This window comes from Ascaphus truei, chromosome 5 (genome assembly GCF_040206685.1).
Source record: "Ascaphus truei isolate aAscTru1 chromosome 5, aAscTru1.hap1, whole genome shotgun sequence".
Lineage (NCBI taxonomy): Eukaryota > Metazoa > Chordata > Amphibia > Anura > Ascaphidae > Ascaphus > Ascaphus truei.
Window position 1 is genome coordinate 88,172,093 of NC_134487.1, and position 17,084 is coordinate 88,189,176.

At 38.8% G+C, this 17,084-nt stretch overlaps 1 protein-coding gene across 3 annotated transcripts in view; it reads left to right on the top strand.

Moving 5' to 3' along the window:
- The window catches only part of PAWR (pro-apoptotic WT1 regulator), a 142,945-nt gene extending 132,100 nt beyond the window's left edge, over positions 1–10,845 (top strand). For all 3 annotated transcript variants that reach the window (XM_075600184.1, XM_075600186.1, XM_075600185.1), the window contains exons 5-7: positions 3,679–3,829; positions 3,929–4,033; positions 5,585–10,845. In XM_075600184.1, the coding sequence (XP_075456299.1) occupies positions 3,679–3,829; positions 3,929–4,033; positions 5,585–5,671 (343 nt within the window). In that variant the 3' untranslated portion in view covers positions 5,672–10,845. The remainder of the gene's footprint in view (positions 1–3,678; positions 3,830–3,928; positions 4,034–5,584) is intronic.
- Positions 10,846–17,084: the final 6,239 nt, after the last annotated feature.

Sequence of the window (17,084 nt, forward strand, 5' to 3'; positions counted from 1 at the left end):
GAAATCTGGTGTTCCCTAACCAAAAAAAGCTGTGTGTGCTGTGCACGCGCATAGTAAGTGAAACTTCTTTGACTTTTGTCACAGAAATTGTATTTGTATTGGTGATGTTTTAATTAAAAATCAAAATATAATTTCATTGACAAAACGCAAATACATTTGACTTATAATGCGCGTGCTCGGCACACATCCCCTGTATTAGCTATTTGCACTGAGTGTGAATATGTGTGTCAGTGTGTGTGTCTGTGTGTCAGTAAGTGTGTGTATGTTTGTCAGTCAGTGTATGTATAAGTCAGTCAGTCAGTGTGTGTGTGTGTGTCAGTCTGTGTAAGTGTGTCAGTCAGTGTGTGTGTATGTGTGTCAGTCAGTGTATGTGTGTCAGTCTGTGTGTGTGTGTCAGTCTGTGTGTGTGTGTCAGTCTGTGTGTGTGTGTGTCAGTCAGTGTGTGTGTATGTGTGTCAGTCAGTGTGTGTGTATGTGTGTGTCAGTCAGTGTGTGTATGTGAGTCTGTGTGGGGGTCTGTGTGTTGGTCAGTCAGTGTGTGTGTGGGGGTCAGTCAGTGTGTGTGTGGGGGTCTGTGTGTGTGTGGGTCAGTCAGTGTGTGTGTGTGTGTGTGTGTGTGTGTGTGTGTGTGTGTGTGTGTGTGTGTGTGTGTGTGTGTGTGTGTGTGTGTGTGTGTGTGTGTGAGTCTGTGTGTGAGTCTGTGTGTGTATGTGAGGCTGTGTGGGGGTCAGTCAGTGTGGGTGTGGGGGGGTCTGTGTGGGGGTCAGTCTGTGTGGGGGTCAGTCTGTGTGTATTGTATGTCTTTATTTATATAGCGCCGTTAATGTACATAGCGCTTCACAGCAGTAATACATGTGGTAATCCAATAAATAACAGATAATATAAATAACAGATCATGGGAATAAGTGCTTTAGACATTAAGGAAGAGGAGTCCCTGCTCCGAGGAGCTTACAGTCTAATTGGTAGGTAGGGAGAACGTACAGAGACAGTAGGAGGGAGTTCTGATAAGTGCATCTGCAGGGGGCCAAGCTTTATGTGCCATGTGTTCAGAATAGCCACAGTGCTATTCATATGCTTCTTTTAGCAAGTGTGTCTTAAGGTGGGTCTTAAAGGTGGATAGAGAGGGTACTAGTCGGGTACTGAGGGGAAGGGCATTCCAGAGGTGAGGGGCAGTCAATGAAAACCGGGCCTGGGACAGCATGGGAGAGTTGTCCCAGCTCTCCCTTGTGTGTGTATGTGAGTCTGTGTGGGGGTCAGTCTGTGTGTGTATGTGAGTCTGTGTGGGGGTCAGTCTGTGTGTGTATGTGAGTCTGTGTGGGGGTCAGTCAGTGTGTGTGTGGGGGTCTGTGTGGGGGTCAGTCAGTGTGTGTGTGGGGGTCTGTGTGGGGGTCAGTCAGTGTGTGTGTGGGGGTTAGTCAGTGTGTGTGTGTGTGTGGGAGTGTGTGGGGGTCAGTCAGTGTGGGGGTCAGTCAGTGTGTGTGTGTGTGTGTGTGGGAGTGTGTGGGGGTCAGTCAGTGTGTGGGGGTCTATGTGGGGGTCAGTCAGTGTGTGTGGGGGTCAGTGTGTGTGTGGGGGTGTGGGTCTGTGTGGGGGTCAGTCAGTGTGTGGGGGTCAGTCAGTGTGTGTGTGTCCTGCTGCAGCCAGGGGCGGGGTGTAAAATTGCGCACCACTTGTCCCCCTCCCCTTCTGCAAATTCTGCGCAACCCCCCCCCCCCCGACCCCCTCTTACGCAAATTCTGCGCACCCCTCCCCCTCGGGGTACATGCGCCCGGCACGGGCATGAGTGACCGGCCGCGGGCGAGATTACCCGTCCGCTGCCCGGCCCACACTTTCTTCCAGCAGCAGGAGCCGGCGCCGAGCCCCTGTGCCGCGCGGGTTGCGCCGTGTGCCACCGCTTCCTGCGGGCGCAGGAGGCCCGCGAACGCCCACGTCAGGAGCGTGTGGGGGGAACGACGCCGCTGCCAGCCGCTTCTGCGCATGTGTGGCGTCCGTCAGCGGCGCCATCACAACTGCGCATACGCGGCATGGCAGCGGGCGGCGGAACAGCGGCAGTTAGGAGCGGCGGCTATCGCCGCCGCATATGTGAGCAACTGGGTGTGGGGTGTGTGGGAGGGTGGGGGGTGCGGCGGCGATTAGGAGCGGCAGCGGCGATAGCCGCCGGCACATGTGACAGGGGACGTGTGAACGGAGCGGCGTCCATTACGTGACGCCACTTCCGTTTCACATTTCGCCCCCCATCTATCCAGTTTTATCCCATCAGAGGTGCCACTAAAGAAGTTTCACTTCAAAAAAAGGTTGAAAACCACTAGTATAGAAGGTATACTGGTGGTTTGAAAGGCTTAATTCAAAGCACCAATGCTCGGCCTATTCGCAACCTCAGTGGTACAGTGGGTCTGACTACAGGTCTCCTTTGATACCGACTCGGTGGAAACAAATATACTGGTCTGCATCAAAGTGTAGATACAAATGTATCATATGTTTGAAAGGCAACAATGTACGAGAGCCTGCTAGTGGAGCAGCCTTGATATTGGAGGATGAAAAATCCCTCATCAAATTAAGTTAACAGATGAGATAATCTGTTCAGATGTATTTAAATTTGCACCCTTACTGCTAATCGTAGATTCGGCTGCTAGTTAAATATGCTACAGGGTATGAGTATCTTTCCACCTGCATTGACCGTGACCATCTTCTCAGATTGCTGCAGTTATATATGCTGCCAGCATGAGCAAGTATGGTATATCCCCTAAACGCACCTGTGCTGATCTGCCTGTTAACAGCATGCTGTAGCAGGGTGATGTGGCGCAGATATGCATTCAGCCTTCTGTGCTGCTGCCGCACAAGTAGGGTGATCCCCTCACTTTTAATGGCCTTCTTTCAGGGTGTGCAGCAAAAGTGTATTTTGCAGTGTAGGTAAGTGTGGTGTATCCCTTCCACAGAATCAGATGCACTGATCTACCTATTAGGAGAGTATTTGCAGCAGTATAGTATGGAGCAATAATTATTGCAGCAGGTTATTTTATTTAATGATTCTACACACTGTCCTTGTGTGCACTGTTATGTTTTCTTTGCTACTGGAATCTCTTTTGCCCTGATTACTTTTTTTTTTTTCTTGTGTAATATTGTGGTCCTTGTATTTCCTCCTCCGTCATTTTTGAAACTTCATTCCAAATATTTTCTTGTTCCTTGGAACACTTAAGATGATGTAGTGTTCATGCGTACATTTCTCTGGGGTGGTCTCTCATTAAGAGATTTTTTTTTTAAACCTTCTTCTCTTGGATTTATAGCTCACACCAGACATTTAGGTGATGGTTACAGTGAGATTAGTTGTATTAGTATAGCCACTGAATATGCAATAATTTAAATTTTACACATTTTGTACTATCTTCATATTCTCTAGTTATTAAAAAAAAAAAAACGGTGTGTTATAGTTCCCTGGGGATTTCTTTTTTTTATTTTCTTAAAAGCTGTAAAAATCCTTAAGAAAGTACATGGAATCTAATTTTTTATTGCAAGTTTCTAAAGAAAAAGTTGTCCTTTTCCAATCATCCAAATGAATCCCTTGAGTGCAAGAGGGGATTGCAAGGTGTTGAAATAATATTCTGTTATATTCTTTTATAATATATTGTGTGTTCATATAAATGAACACCTCTTATTTACATCATATTAATTCTTCCACAGCACCAACAATGCCCCTGATGACGACACCTTAAGTCGCTATTCACGAACAGACCGCACAACGTATAATCGCCACAACAAAGAGACAAATTCTTCTGGAAGTTCTGTGCAGAGCAGCAGTGCATTGGAGAAAAAGATTGAAGAACTTGAAAGGGTATGAATAGTCTTTGTGTGTGTGTGTGTGTGTGTGTGTGTGTGTGTGTGTGTGTGTGTGATTGTGCCTTCTTTCACTTCAAATTATCTTTTGTGACAGGAACTAGCAAAAGAGAGGCAAGAAAATATAAAATTAGTCAAGGTGATGCAAGACAAAGAAGAATTAGTTATTAAGATGAAGGAAGAGATTGACTTGTTAAACAGGGTAAGTGTTTGTTTCCAAGATGTAACCTCTATATAAACGAATAGTCAGGCACACCTGATTAATTTACACACACAATCCTCATTTATTATAATATTTGAAACATCTACGAATATTCAAAGGATATTTTCCATTCTACAGTTTAGGAAATGCATATAAATCAAGTGTGCAAGTAGACACAGGTCCAATCTCAACCCAATGGCTGCATGTCCCCTTCCTAAGTGTACAATAAAGACAATCCGTATTAGATTTTTTAAATATAATTTAAATGTCAAAAGACAATTCAGTGGTTCCATGCTTGATGATGAAGTATAGATCTAAAGATGAGCCATTTTTTGAAATAATATTATTATTAAGTAATTCATTATATTATTATTAATATAAAACGTTATTGGTTTTACATTAATAGAGGTCATTGGGAGTATTTTCTTCCACATATAAGAATCCTGAACTATATAGACATTCTGCATCAATATGCAGTGATGTATGTTAATTTTGAAGTGAGAAACTTCTCTCCTTTTCTTCCCACAATCATTAATTTACGTCGAAATGACAATGTCACAATATTACTTTTAGTGCTGGCCCCTCTCCATTGATCTGTATTAAAATTGCTGTAAAGTGGGATGGAAATGCTATAAACTGAAAAATAATACTCTGCAATTTCAAGAAATACATTCTACTACTGATCGTTAAGAACAAGACGACCTTTTTCATCTTGAACCTTGGTGACACATTGTTTCCTGTTGTCCTTTAATAAAAATGTGATGTAGCATTTATTTGCACAAATATGCATTGACGTAAATCAGAAATTGCTTTGATGTTCCAGTTGTTTCATTCATTAATATGCTCTAAACAACATGAAGCTCTTCCACTCTAGTGAACAATAGTTGCAGTTAATATATATTGAAAAGGATTCTGTATTTTAAAGACTTCTCAACAAAGGAGTAAGAATTTCATTTGATCTCAAGCACATTAAATCTTTTCTTCGTATAAATGTGGAATTTGCCCTCCACTTTTCCTAATAAAGTCACACACTTAGAAGAATCTGTTTTCTTTTCACCTTTTTGACCTTAATGTAAATTGTTTTGAAAATCTTTTAAACTAGCATGCAACCATCGGTACAATGGTTGTCTTTGTGAATAGAATGATACTGTATCATGTTACAATTTCCCGCATTCTCATACCTTTTACCCTTGTGCTCATCCTTATTCCCTATTCTCAGATACATGTATACCATTGTTTAATAAAATGTGAAATGTAGTCATTTTACGAAACTGAATGCTCAGTTGTTCAACCTCTTCTGTCACAATTGTATAGCCCCGTCCATTTTATATATATATATAGTACTTCTGGCAATTGTGTCACAGTACCACGCAGTGCTCAGTTGCAAGCCCTACCGTTAACAAACGGGTTAATATTTTCCCATACATTTTATGCAAACTACAGTACATATAGCAAGCTCTTGTTTTGCTCATCATTCATAGTGTCAGACTTTTTATTTGGTTTGGCAAAAGGATCTTTTTGTTGAATGACTTTTCCCATTTTGTTCCAAAGGATCTGGATGACATAGAGGATGAAAATAAACAGCTAAAACAGGAAAATAAGACCCTTCTGAAAGTCGTTGGCCAACTAACAAGATAGAAGATTAATTGAAGCCTCCATGCAGAATAAACACTACTGATTTTTTTTTTTGTTTATCCGAGAGAGAAGAGAAGGGAATAATAGGGGAAATGGCTAAGGGATTAGGGGGCTCAATGGCAAGAGAAACCTCTTCAATGATAAAGGGGCACAGCACCGCTTTGCAAAGGGTTTAAAGAAATGTATGTTGCAAGCTTATATATTTATTAATATAAAGTGGACTTTGCTTTTTTTGGGATGGGGGAGAGATATTGCACCAGCTGTTGAAATTACAGTATGAAAAACAAATATTTTATAACTACAGATACATTTTGTCTTTCATATAAATGGTCAGCGGGCTATTTAATTTATCAATCTGTTAAGAAGCACTACTCCAATGCAGCAACAGCCATAATGTGCAATATCTGTACTATGACATTATTTGCACCCACTATTTACATTTTCAGCGTTGTACCACTCTTTCCATCTTGTTGTGTGTATAGCACTCTGCCGCACCACACCTCTGAGATTATCTAAAGGGAGGAATACCACTCCTTAGGTTTTCACATAATGCAAAAGATGCAGAAGAAAGAAACCTCAAACGACAATAAAAGTAAAGCACGACCGCCAGGACATATTGTCGCAGCACATTTAAAGTCAGTGACTGGAAAGCTACCCTGAGGACAAAAGGCAAAGGAAGAGGAATGTGGACTGAGTCACTGAAAAGGAATGTCTCATGTCTGGAGTGGCCATATCTGCACATGTAGAAGGAGACCCGGACCTAAAAGTTATTGTGATATCTGTTCCAATTCATCCCGTTTGCTCAAAATACGTGTTGCTGGTGGGGTAGAAATTAAGTGAAGCCTCCTGCATACTACATCAGTAAAGGAGGTGGGATAAAAGGTGGTGGCTGTAAACCGAAATATAATAGGTGTGTATTTCTCACCGATGAATCACTGAAATATGAATAGGCCTTGCTCATGTGCTGACATCTAGATACTATGTTGCTCTTAGAAAACACCAGCCTTTTGCAGGTTTTATTGGTTAATACATGAGTGTTAAACATGATCTTTTTAAAACCAGAAACATTTATTTTGTTATATCTGAGGTATAGAGTTGTCTGGACTCACAAGGCAACAAGAACTTACTCTAACCTGCACAAATATCTTGTTTACATGGTCCAGAGACCATATATTTTAGGAACAATGGAAATGGGGTGATGGCAAAGCTGACATTAAATAGGTACAGATACTGTAGAGAGCAGTTTACTGTAACATAGTAGCATTTTTCCTTGGTGTCATCCTCTATCACGTGTTCTAAAAGTCTTTTTCTAAAAAGTCAAGTGCTTGCTGCATTTATTGTGCACAAATGTGGTCTGAATAAAATGTGTTGCCTTCATTACTACTTGCCTTTGGGAGATAATACAGTCTTATGCTGTCAATATTTACCCAATCCTCTGCAAAGTGAGGCAGTGGTAATAAACCACATCCCACCCCCCCCACCCCCCAGATTGAAATGAAAAAAAGGTTGTTTTGGAATAAAAATCAAGTTAATTAACAGAGCCACTCCTCTGCCAGACGGATTTTGCAAACCAGCAAAGGAATTCACAACCGGTTGGAAAATCATATTCGGCTATTATCCCACCCAGGAAATATATATGTATTGTGAAAGTTAGCAGTGCTGCGTATTGCCTTACATCTGATACCTTTTGAAGGTATCTCGCGCAAAATTAATTTTGCGCTCAACACAATATATGTAAGAGTGGAAACTGGCAAGAAGTCACCTAGATTTAATTTGGTTAACATATGGTTAACATGTCAAATTTGGTTAACATGTCAAAAATAATGGTGTTGTAGTTTTAAGCATTGCCCCTGTACTAGGGAGATTCTATTGTTGCTATGTCTTATTGTCTCTCCCTCCCAGGTAAGGGCAGTAATAGCAGCAGATTACACAGAAAATGTACTAAGCACACAAAGATCTGGCATTAACTACCATTGCCGTCAATGTCACTAAACACAGGATCACACTGTGATACCCTGTATCAATGCTTCATTAATCCTAGGGAAAGTGCCATCTGTTTCTATATCACAGAGGTTCTCAAGACCTCTCCCTCCCCTCCCCCAACAGGTCAGGTTTTAAGGATAACCCAGCTTCAGCACACGCGGCTCAATCAGTGGCTCAGTTTTTGACTACAGTAAGCCAGTGATTGAGCCACCAGTGCTGAAGCTGGTAGACACTGAGCAACCTGTGCTGAAGCACGACGCCACTGATTGAGCAACCTGTGCTGAAGCTGGGATATCCTTAAAACCTGACCTGTTGAGGGTCTTGGGGACTGGAGCTGAGAACCCCTGCTATATGACATGATGTTCTGTGTCAGCCAGCAGAAACTTTACTGGTACTTTCTTAGGTTTAAAGAAGTCCCCTTCCTCACACACATTAAGCCCAAGTAATACACAATAGCTTTTGCTATTGAAAGATAATTCTGTTTAGTATTGCAGTAAAGGTGAGCAGCAGGAGGGTCTGAATGTTCAGGCTGTACTCATTAGCTCTGAAAGAGTAATAAACATTACTCCATAACGTAACAAAAACTTAAAACTGTGCAGAAGATATTTAAAAATGTTGCCACTTTGCAGATGTTCAATGCAAAAGGTGAATGCTAATAGACATTGTTAGTCACATTTTGAAACAGAAGTCATTTTAATTCCTATAGCAGCTCTGAGATGGATTTCCCACCTGCAATAGCTGCACATTTCTTGCCCAAATTAAAACTTCTGTACAAAATAACAAGATCGCAATAATATGCTGTGCTGACGAGGTATTCTCCACTTGTAAGGCTAAAATGCATAATTGTACAGACTGTGCTGCTATTATTAGCTCAACATGTCTTTTAGAGCTTAGATCATCTTTTGAATCTGTAAATGCCTGTGCATGTCCAATTTATTTCATGAGAGCAAGAAAAGCATCCAACATTTTGAGATCAACCAACTGTAACACATTTCCTGTAGAAAATGTACATCCCGCAGAAGGAAAGAAAAAATACATTATCTCAATGGTTTGTAATTGCATCTGAAAACACACATTCTTCGGGGTTGGCACTACTTGCACATTCAGCCCATCAAGAAATCAGTGTCGCACATTGATAATTTTATAGCATGCTCAGTTTGTGGGTTTGGGTTAATGTAATTGAGCATTAGTTGAATTAAATATAATTGTTGTGTTGTGCGCAGAAAAACTCTGAGAAGGGTTTCTTAGTGCTTGCTCTGTGTGGCCAGATTAGAAATACAGCTTAACGGTTTCATTATGTATTCCACAGTTATGGTTATAATTAATATTGGTGTCAATTGTACATCGCTACATAATTTAAAATGATAATATAAAAATGTAAAGCATATTTTTCACCAGCCCTTTTTACGGTCTGTTTTACTGAGGGCATAGCAAAGTTGCAGGCTTTGTGGTAGCAAAGTTACAGGCTTTGTGGTGGCAATGTTGGTAAGATTCTGTTTACAATGTGACCAGAATATTTTGGTGACAAATATACATGTTACCTACAAACACACAGGCCCTCGCAAATCACCCCAAAAAAGGTGCTGGTAAGAATAGCTGTTACAGCTGGTACAATGTTACAGTCATCATTGTGGTATAGGAATTTGCACTTCCATTTGCATTTGTAGCAGTAAAAGTTGAATGATACTGTACATCTAGAAAGTTACCCAATCAAACATGCATATTTACAGTCTGTTTTTTCTCCTTGACGATGCATGCACTGTTACCACAATTGGTATCCAAGACTGTTTATTTTCTTGATTTTTATAGGTTATACCACTCCTTTCAGTTTCATGCTTTGTTGGCAAAGAAAATGACAGATATTGGGATTAAATGTCGAGTATAGGCACTTTACTTAATCAGACATTCTTGTTTGTATATGCTTTTCATTTGAAATGCTCACAGCACTGTATTGGCATGGAATTGTAAAGAAATTAGTTATTGATGAGCTGACACTGAATTAGAGCAGTTAGAAATGGAACAGTATGGTTTTTGGGTTTTCTGAAATGGTTTATTCTGTGGATACCCAATTATTCTATGTTCTGTTAAGACCTGTTTGTAATAAGTCTTTGCTAGAACATATTCATTCTGTCTCTTGCTTTATTTTTTTTTGTATTGCATATGTTTTCACATCCTGTACCACCACTTGAGTGATGGGAATGCCTGCAACATATTAGTTTGCCATACTGGATGCAGGTCCCTTCATCACTAGTAGGGAATGGATAGAGCCATGATGCTGTGTTCTGTAAGTCCCCCTGATTTCCAACCGTTCTAGGATAATCACTAAGTTAGCTGTATCTATAAAGTATATAGAGTATTAACAGCTGTAAATAAAATATCAGAATAAGAAGCCCCCAAAAACATGCATCTCTGAATCTGTCAGTGTTATAGCAATGACAATACTACCTTTTTATAATATACTGTTAAATATAATTCCCAATGCATGTTTGGTAATGTAGGAATGTGACATTATATTCTGTAATACCAGTCCTGCTATTTAATGCAGCAATCCAGGATAGCTGCCATGTTTGTTCGCTGGCACTGGACTTCTGAAAAGATTTAGTAGATAGCTGGGCTGTTTAATAATTATGTCTGCAAAATTAGTTATTTAACATTCTCTTGCCTTTTTGAGCAGTACAGAGAATGAAAGAGCAGCTTTGACAGACTACTGCTTCACATATAAGAGCTGTATAATGCTTTTTTACTTGTTAGAGGCAATAGGTTTTCAACACATATATGTATGTATATATATATATGTGTGTATATATATATATATATATATATATATATATATATATATATATATATATATATGTATATATTCTATGCCTAGATGTAGAGATATTTTACAAATGATATGAAAATATAGCGGATGTACATTTTTCTGTCAGATATCTCCTGTGTATAACCAGATGTGAGTCAAATAACTTTAGAGCTTAGTTTTCAGTTTTGAATTATTTCGTATACGGTTGTGTCTGACTTGCAATCAGTTTATTTTTACTCTAGATGTTCCATAGATGCAGCTTTTATAATGTCAGCATTCGATAATCATGAACCTTTCAGTTCCTATATAAAGAAAAATGTTAACATTACACAAACTTGTGCATGTAGAAACTTTAACTGTCACATACTGTATCAATAAAGAATTGAGACGACTTTGCTGTTCTGTCCTTTTATATCTATTTTACCTAAAATGCAGCTTTTTAGAACATGGATTTACATGGTGATGTTTGAGAACTATGTATGGAATCACAGTCAGTTAAGTGTGTGTGTGTGTGTGTGTGTGTGTGTACACACTGGCGAGAAAGTTTGTGAACCCCTTAGGATTTTGACATATCTCAAACCTAAAATAATGTTAGATCTTAATCTAAGTCATAATAATAGATAAAGATAACCTGACACAAAAACATGATACTTTTTCAACATTTATTTATCTCAAATTATTCAACATTCAATATCCATTTGTGAAAAAATATGTGAACCTTTAGATTCAGTACCCGGTGGCACCCCGTTGAGCAGCAATGACTTAAACTAGGCATTTCCTCTAACTGCTGGTCAGTCCCTCCCATTGGTTTTGAGAACTTTTGTCCCATCCCACCTTACAGAACTGCTTCAACTCACTGACATTTGAGGGCTTCCTTGCATGGACCGCTTGCTTAATTTCTTGCCACAACATTTCGATGTGGTTTAGGTTCGGGCTTTGACTAGATCATTCTAAAATTTGGTATTTCTGCTTCTGCAGCCATTCTTTTGTAGATCTACTTGTATGTTTAGGTTTATTGTCTTTCTGCATGACACACTTCCAGTTTAGCTTCAGCTCACGGACAGATTGCCTGACTTTCTCCTCTACAATCTTGATACAATGCAGAATTTATGGTTGTGTCAATGATGGCAAGCCGTCCAAGTCCTGAGGCAGCAGCACCAAACCATGACGCTCCCATCACCAGACTCGACGGTTGGGATGAGGTTCTTTTGTTCGAACACAGTGTTTGGTTTTCACCAAACAGACCTTTTTGGCCTCCATGAGAAACATTATACTTTTGACTCATCTGTCCAGAGAACATTGTTCCAGAAGTCTTGTGGATTATCTATGTGCTCTTTGGAGAACTTCAGACAGGCAGCAATGTTCTTTATAGAGAGCAGTGATTTCCTCCTGCTTATATTTACATGAACACAATTCTTGTTCAGTCTTTTTCTGATAGCCATCATGAACACTCACATTAGCCAAGGGGAGAGTGGCTGCATACCCTTGGATGTTACCCTGGGGTTCTTTGTGACTTCCTGGATGATTTGCTGGTTTGTTCTTGGTAAGATTTTGGTAGGACGACTGCTCCTGGGTAGAGTGACTGTGGTTTTGAACTATCTCCATTTCTTGACTATCTGTCTGACAGTGGTTTTGCATGAGCCCCAAATCCTTAGACATAGTTTTGTAACCCTTTTTAGACTGGTGAGCATCAATAACTGCTTTTCTGAGGTCCTCAGATTTCTTTACATTGTGGCATGATGTTTCCACAAACCTGTATGGTGAAGACAAAACGCACACATTTTGTGATCTTTATATAGGGTGGGGCCTCCAAAACTCACACCTTAAGATCTACCTAGTTATTGAAACACCTGATTCTAATTATCCCCTTTAATTTAGTTGATAAAACCAGGGTTTCACTTAATTTTGCACATACACCGACTTCGTTACTCATAGCTTGTCTAATTCATACATTATATTCTTTCAAAAGACATGGAATTGATTACTATAAACCCTACTGGATAGTTAAGAAAAGTCTGGTTTTGATTCAAGAAGGTTATCATAGAATAATCATGGAATTTCTGTAATTATTATTGGGGTTCACAAACTTTTCTCGCCACTAAAACTTGATGGCATGATTGGGCAATTTATTTAGATGGTTGTTCCCTTTTTTGGAGGAATTGAACAAATATAACAGGTGGTGGAGTACGTTTATATGTTAAACCCAGATTTAAAACCTATTATAAGGGAAGATGTTTACAGTATGAAGGGAATTATGAAAATGTAGAAAAAATGTATCCAATTTGTGGATAAAAATTAGCAGTGGAGATAAAAGTACAAAGATTTGTTTTTGTAGGGGTATGCTATAAACCACCAAATAACTGAGATTAAGGAAGCCAAAATACCTTTGCAAATGGAGAAGGCATCAAAACTAGGTCATGTTTGCATAATGGGTGATTTTAACAATCCAGACATAGACTGGAGCAATGAGATTAGCATTACAACTAAAGTAAATAGGTTTTTAGGTGTGCTAAAAGACAATTCCCTGACCCAAGTTATTGAAGAACCAATCAGGGGAGGGGCATTACTAGATTTTGTCATATCAAACAATGTAGAAGTAATAAATATTCAAGTTCGGGAACATTTGGGAAACTGATCATAACATGGTGTCATTTGATATAAATGATCAAAAAACATATATGGGTTCAACAGAGGCATTACATTTGAGATAAACTGAGAAATAATCTACAAGGAATAAATTGGAATGATGTCTGCATGTAAGATAAATGGCCAGCCTTTAAAACATTGTTAGAAGAGCACACTTATCAGTATATTCACTTGGGTTATAAATATAAAAGAAACAAGACTATACCATTGTAGCTAAATAGGTAGGAGAGGAAATGAATCGAAAGCGTCAGGCTTTTAGCGTTTTTCTCAAAAGGGACGGAGGCATCATATCAGAATTATAAGGAATGTTGCAAAGGGCTATCAAATTAGCAAAAATTGAAAATGAAAAAAGGATTGCAATAGAAAGTAAGACCAATCCTAAACCTATTTACCTTAATAACAAAAATATAAAAAAAAAAAAAAAAGAATATAGGACCTTTCAGTGTGAGATGGGCAGGCAAATTATTGGAGATAAGGAAAAAGCAGAGGTATTAAACAAATTATTTGCTTCTGTATTTACCAGGAAGGAATCAATTGCAAAAATAGTACCACAGAAGGAAGCCACAACCTCTATATTAAAAAAAACAAATGGTTAATTGAGGAAGAAGTGCACAGGCAGCTTCATAAAACTAAAGTAAATAAAGCACCTGGCCCTGATGGCATGCACAAAAGAGTTCTTAAGGAGTTAAGTTCAGTAATAGCCAAATAATTACATTCTGTATTCAAGGACTCCATTTCCAGGGAATTACAGACCTGTAAGCCCGACAAAAAAAAGCTACTTGAAGGTATAGTATGGAATAATCAGGAATACCTAATGGATAAAAAATTATTAGCAATAGTCTGCATGGATTTATGAAGGATAAGTCATGTCAAACTATCCTTAATAGTTTCTTAATAGTTTCTTTGAGGAAGTAGGTAGGAATTTAGACCAGGGTAATGCAATTGATGTGGTTTACTTAGATTTTGCTTTTGATATGGTGCCACACAAGAAGTTAGGGTACAAAATAAAGGACATTGGACTCCGTAAAAATATGTGCACCTAGATTGCAAACTGATTGAAGGATAGACAACAGAGTTGTCATAAATTGAACCTTTTCAGGTTGGGCTAAAGTTGTGCGTGGAGTACCTTAGGGATCGATATTTGGACCCCTGCGTTTTAACTTGTTTATGAATGATATGGAGGTTGGCATAGAGGGCAAACTCTCCATCTTTGCTGATGACACTAAATTGTGTCGGTATTAAAATCAAAGCAGGATGTAATTTCTCTCAAGAAGGATTTCGATATATTGGAAACTTGGGCAGCTTAATGGTGAGGTTTAATACAGATACATGTAAAGTTATGCATTTGGGAAAAAAGAATATACAGGCAACTTATTAATTAAATTTGGAAAAATTAAGTGAATCCTTGATGAAGAATAATTTAGGAGTGCTGTAGACAGCAAGCATAGCCCAACGTAATGAAGTTGCTGCAAAGGCAAATAAGATCTTATCTTGCATTAAATGGGGAATGGATGTAAGGGAAGTAAGCATAATGGTGCTCCTATATAAAGCATTAGTAAGAACACACCTTGAATATGGAGTACAGTTTTGGGCACCACTTCTTTAAAAAGACATTATGAAAATAGAGAGAGTGCAGAGAAGAGCCACCAGATTATTAAAGAGGATGGACAATCTGATTTATGAGGAGAGGCTAGCTAATTTTTATTTGTTTACATTAGAAAAGAAGAGTCTAAGAGGAGATTGGATAACTATATACAAATATATTTGGGGACAATACAAGGAGATTTCAAAAGAACTATTCATCCCACGGGAAGTACAAATGACATGGGTCATTCTTTAAGGTTGGCGGAAAGGAGATTTTACCAGTAACCAAGGAAAAGGTTATTTACAGTAAGGGCAGTTAAAATGGGGATATTACCCATGGAAACTGTGATGGCAGATGCCGTACAATAAATATCTTCAAAGAAGGTTGGACATCGTTTGAGAAAGGAAAGGTATTCAGTTGATCCAGGGAGATTCAATAGGAAAAAACCTGGCGCTTACCTTAAGCTTAATATATGAGGTGTGCTTACAATGTGGCAGTAAGTTAGACCACGGCTCTATGACAGATGCTTTGAGCCAGCATGGAGTTCCCCTCTGCTGCAACCCCAGGGAAGGGTTAATCCGGAACCCTTTTAAAGATATAGAGACATACAAGCAATGGGGGAGCGTGGGATTAGAAAAACATTTGACAATAAAAAACAATAAAATACAATAAAATTAATGTGGTTACAACAATATTGCTGGGGGTTGGTGAAAATATTAAATACACTTACACGGCCATGTGCAAGCGGACACGGTAATGTGGTTTCTTTAAGCAATTCCAGTCACTCCCAACAACAGGTAATGGTGGTTTAGAGGGTTTTGAAATAAATATATAAATATATCTGTACTCACACGGCCATGTGTGAGTCCTTGCAGGAAATTGGTAACTTTGGGGTTAAATTAACCCATCTGCATCTCCCCCCAGTGTAGACTCTTCTTTGTTTGCAACCAACGTGGGATTCTAACTCCAGTCTTGGGCATCAGATGGGGACTCTCCCCAGTGGTGGTAGTAGGGGGGGGAGTAGGTAGAGAAAGTGAGGCACGTTGTCAGTGGGGTTTAAAACACATTTATTAGTTTTAAAAGCAATTGGTACAACAAGACTCACATACATACATAGTGGTTGGACCCCTGGCCTCCTCGTGCAGTCCAGGATACAGTTTAAGCAGCCGTTATTGCCAATCACGCGTCCGTGATGCAGGAGGAAAAAAAAACAAAACTTTTTCTCCTTATCTGCAATGGCTGCCTGGTTGATCCGGCTACGGGAGCCACGTTGGGCCAAATTCAGCAGGAACTTTAGAGCTACGCGTTTCGTCGAATCATCGACTTCCTCAGGCTCATATTCTGACGTGGAGGGGGTCTCTGAGTTTTATAAACCCCCTGTGTAATCAAAGTCTAATTGGGGCGGGCTGTGTTTAATAAAGCCCTAATTACAAAGTTTTTTTTTTTTTTTTTTTTTTTTTTTTTTTTATAAACGAGATTTACATAATTCATGTTCTGTAATCACACTGTCTTGCCTTTTAGAATTGGTTTAAGTTAAAACATTCTTGTATATTTAAATTAATATCCCTAACCATCAGGGGTTAATAGATGACTGCAATAAAATACATACTTGTTGATTATTTAATGAGATAATTTTATCAGAGTATTGTCAAATTTATTTGTAAACTTCACACACATTTAAACAATTTTATACAAATTCTACTAAAATTAAAATTCACAGGTATTTTGGTTTTAAGACCTCCAATGGGGTCCATCTAATCATATGTCAGAATTGGTCATCTGGTGATAATAGTTCAAAGTGTACTTGCTCCTTGAACCTGAACATTTAGATAAAAAATTCTTACCATGTAGATTTATAAACACATATAAATTAGTTAGAACATTTTGGCTATCAAAAGTGCCCAAATCCTTTAATATAAAAAGTAAATTACCCATCCCCGTCAGGGTTATACATTGGTTAAAAAACAATTATAAATGGATCATACGCAATATGTTCCATTTTAAAAATTAATCACTTTTGTAATAGTCGCACAAAATATTATTATCATTCTAAATCTAAAAGCTATGAACTAAAAATCTAAAAACAAGACTGACAACTAAAAACTAAAACTAAAAAGGGAACTGACGCTGGACAAAGAAAATCTAGGGAACTAAAGGGAGCTGTAACAGAATGGAACTGTAAATGAATGGAACTGTAAAAGAAGAAGGGGAGAGGGGAAATACAATCAAACCCACATCTAATCCAATTTTCTTATGGTTCTAGATAGGGGTAAAAAGTTCCTCCCTCATAACTCTATATAGTTTAATGAATGCCTCAGTAGCCCAGTAAAATTTAATTTAATTTATTCAATTGAAAGCGGCGATATCGAGGTCGACGTTGAGGCCTGAGGGGGACATGG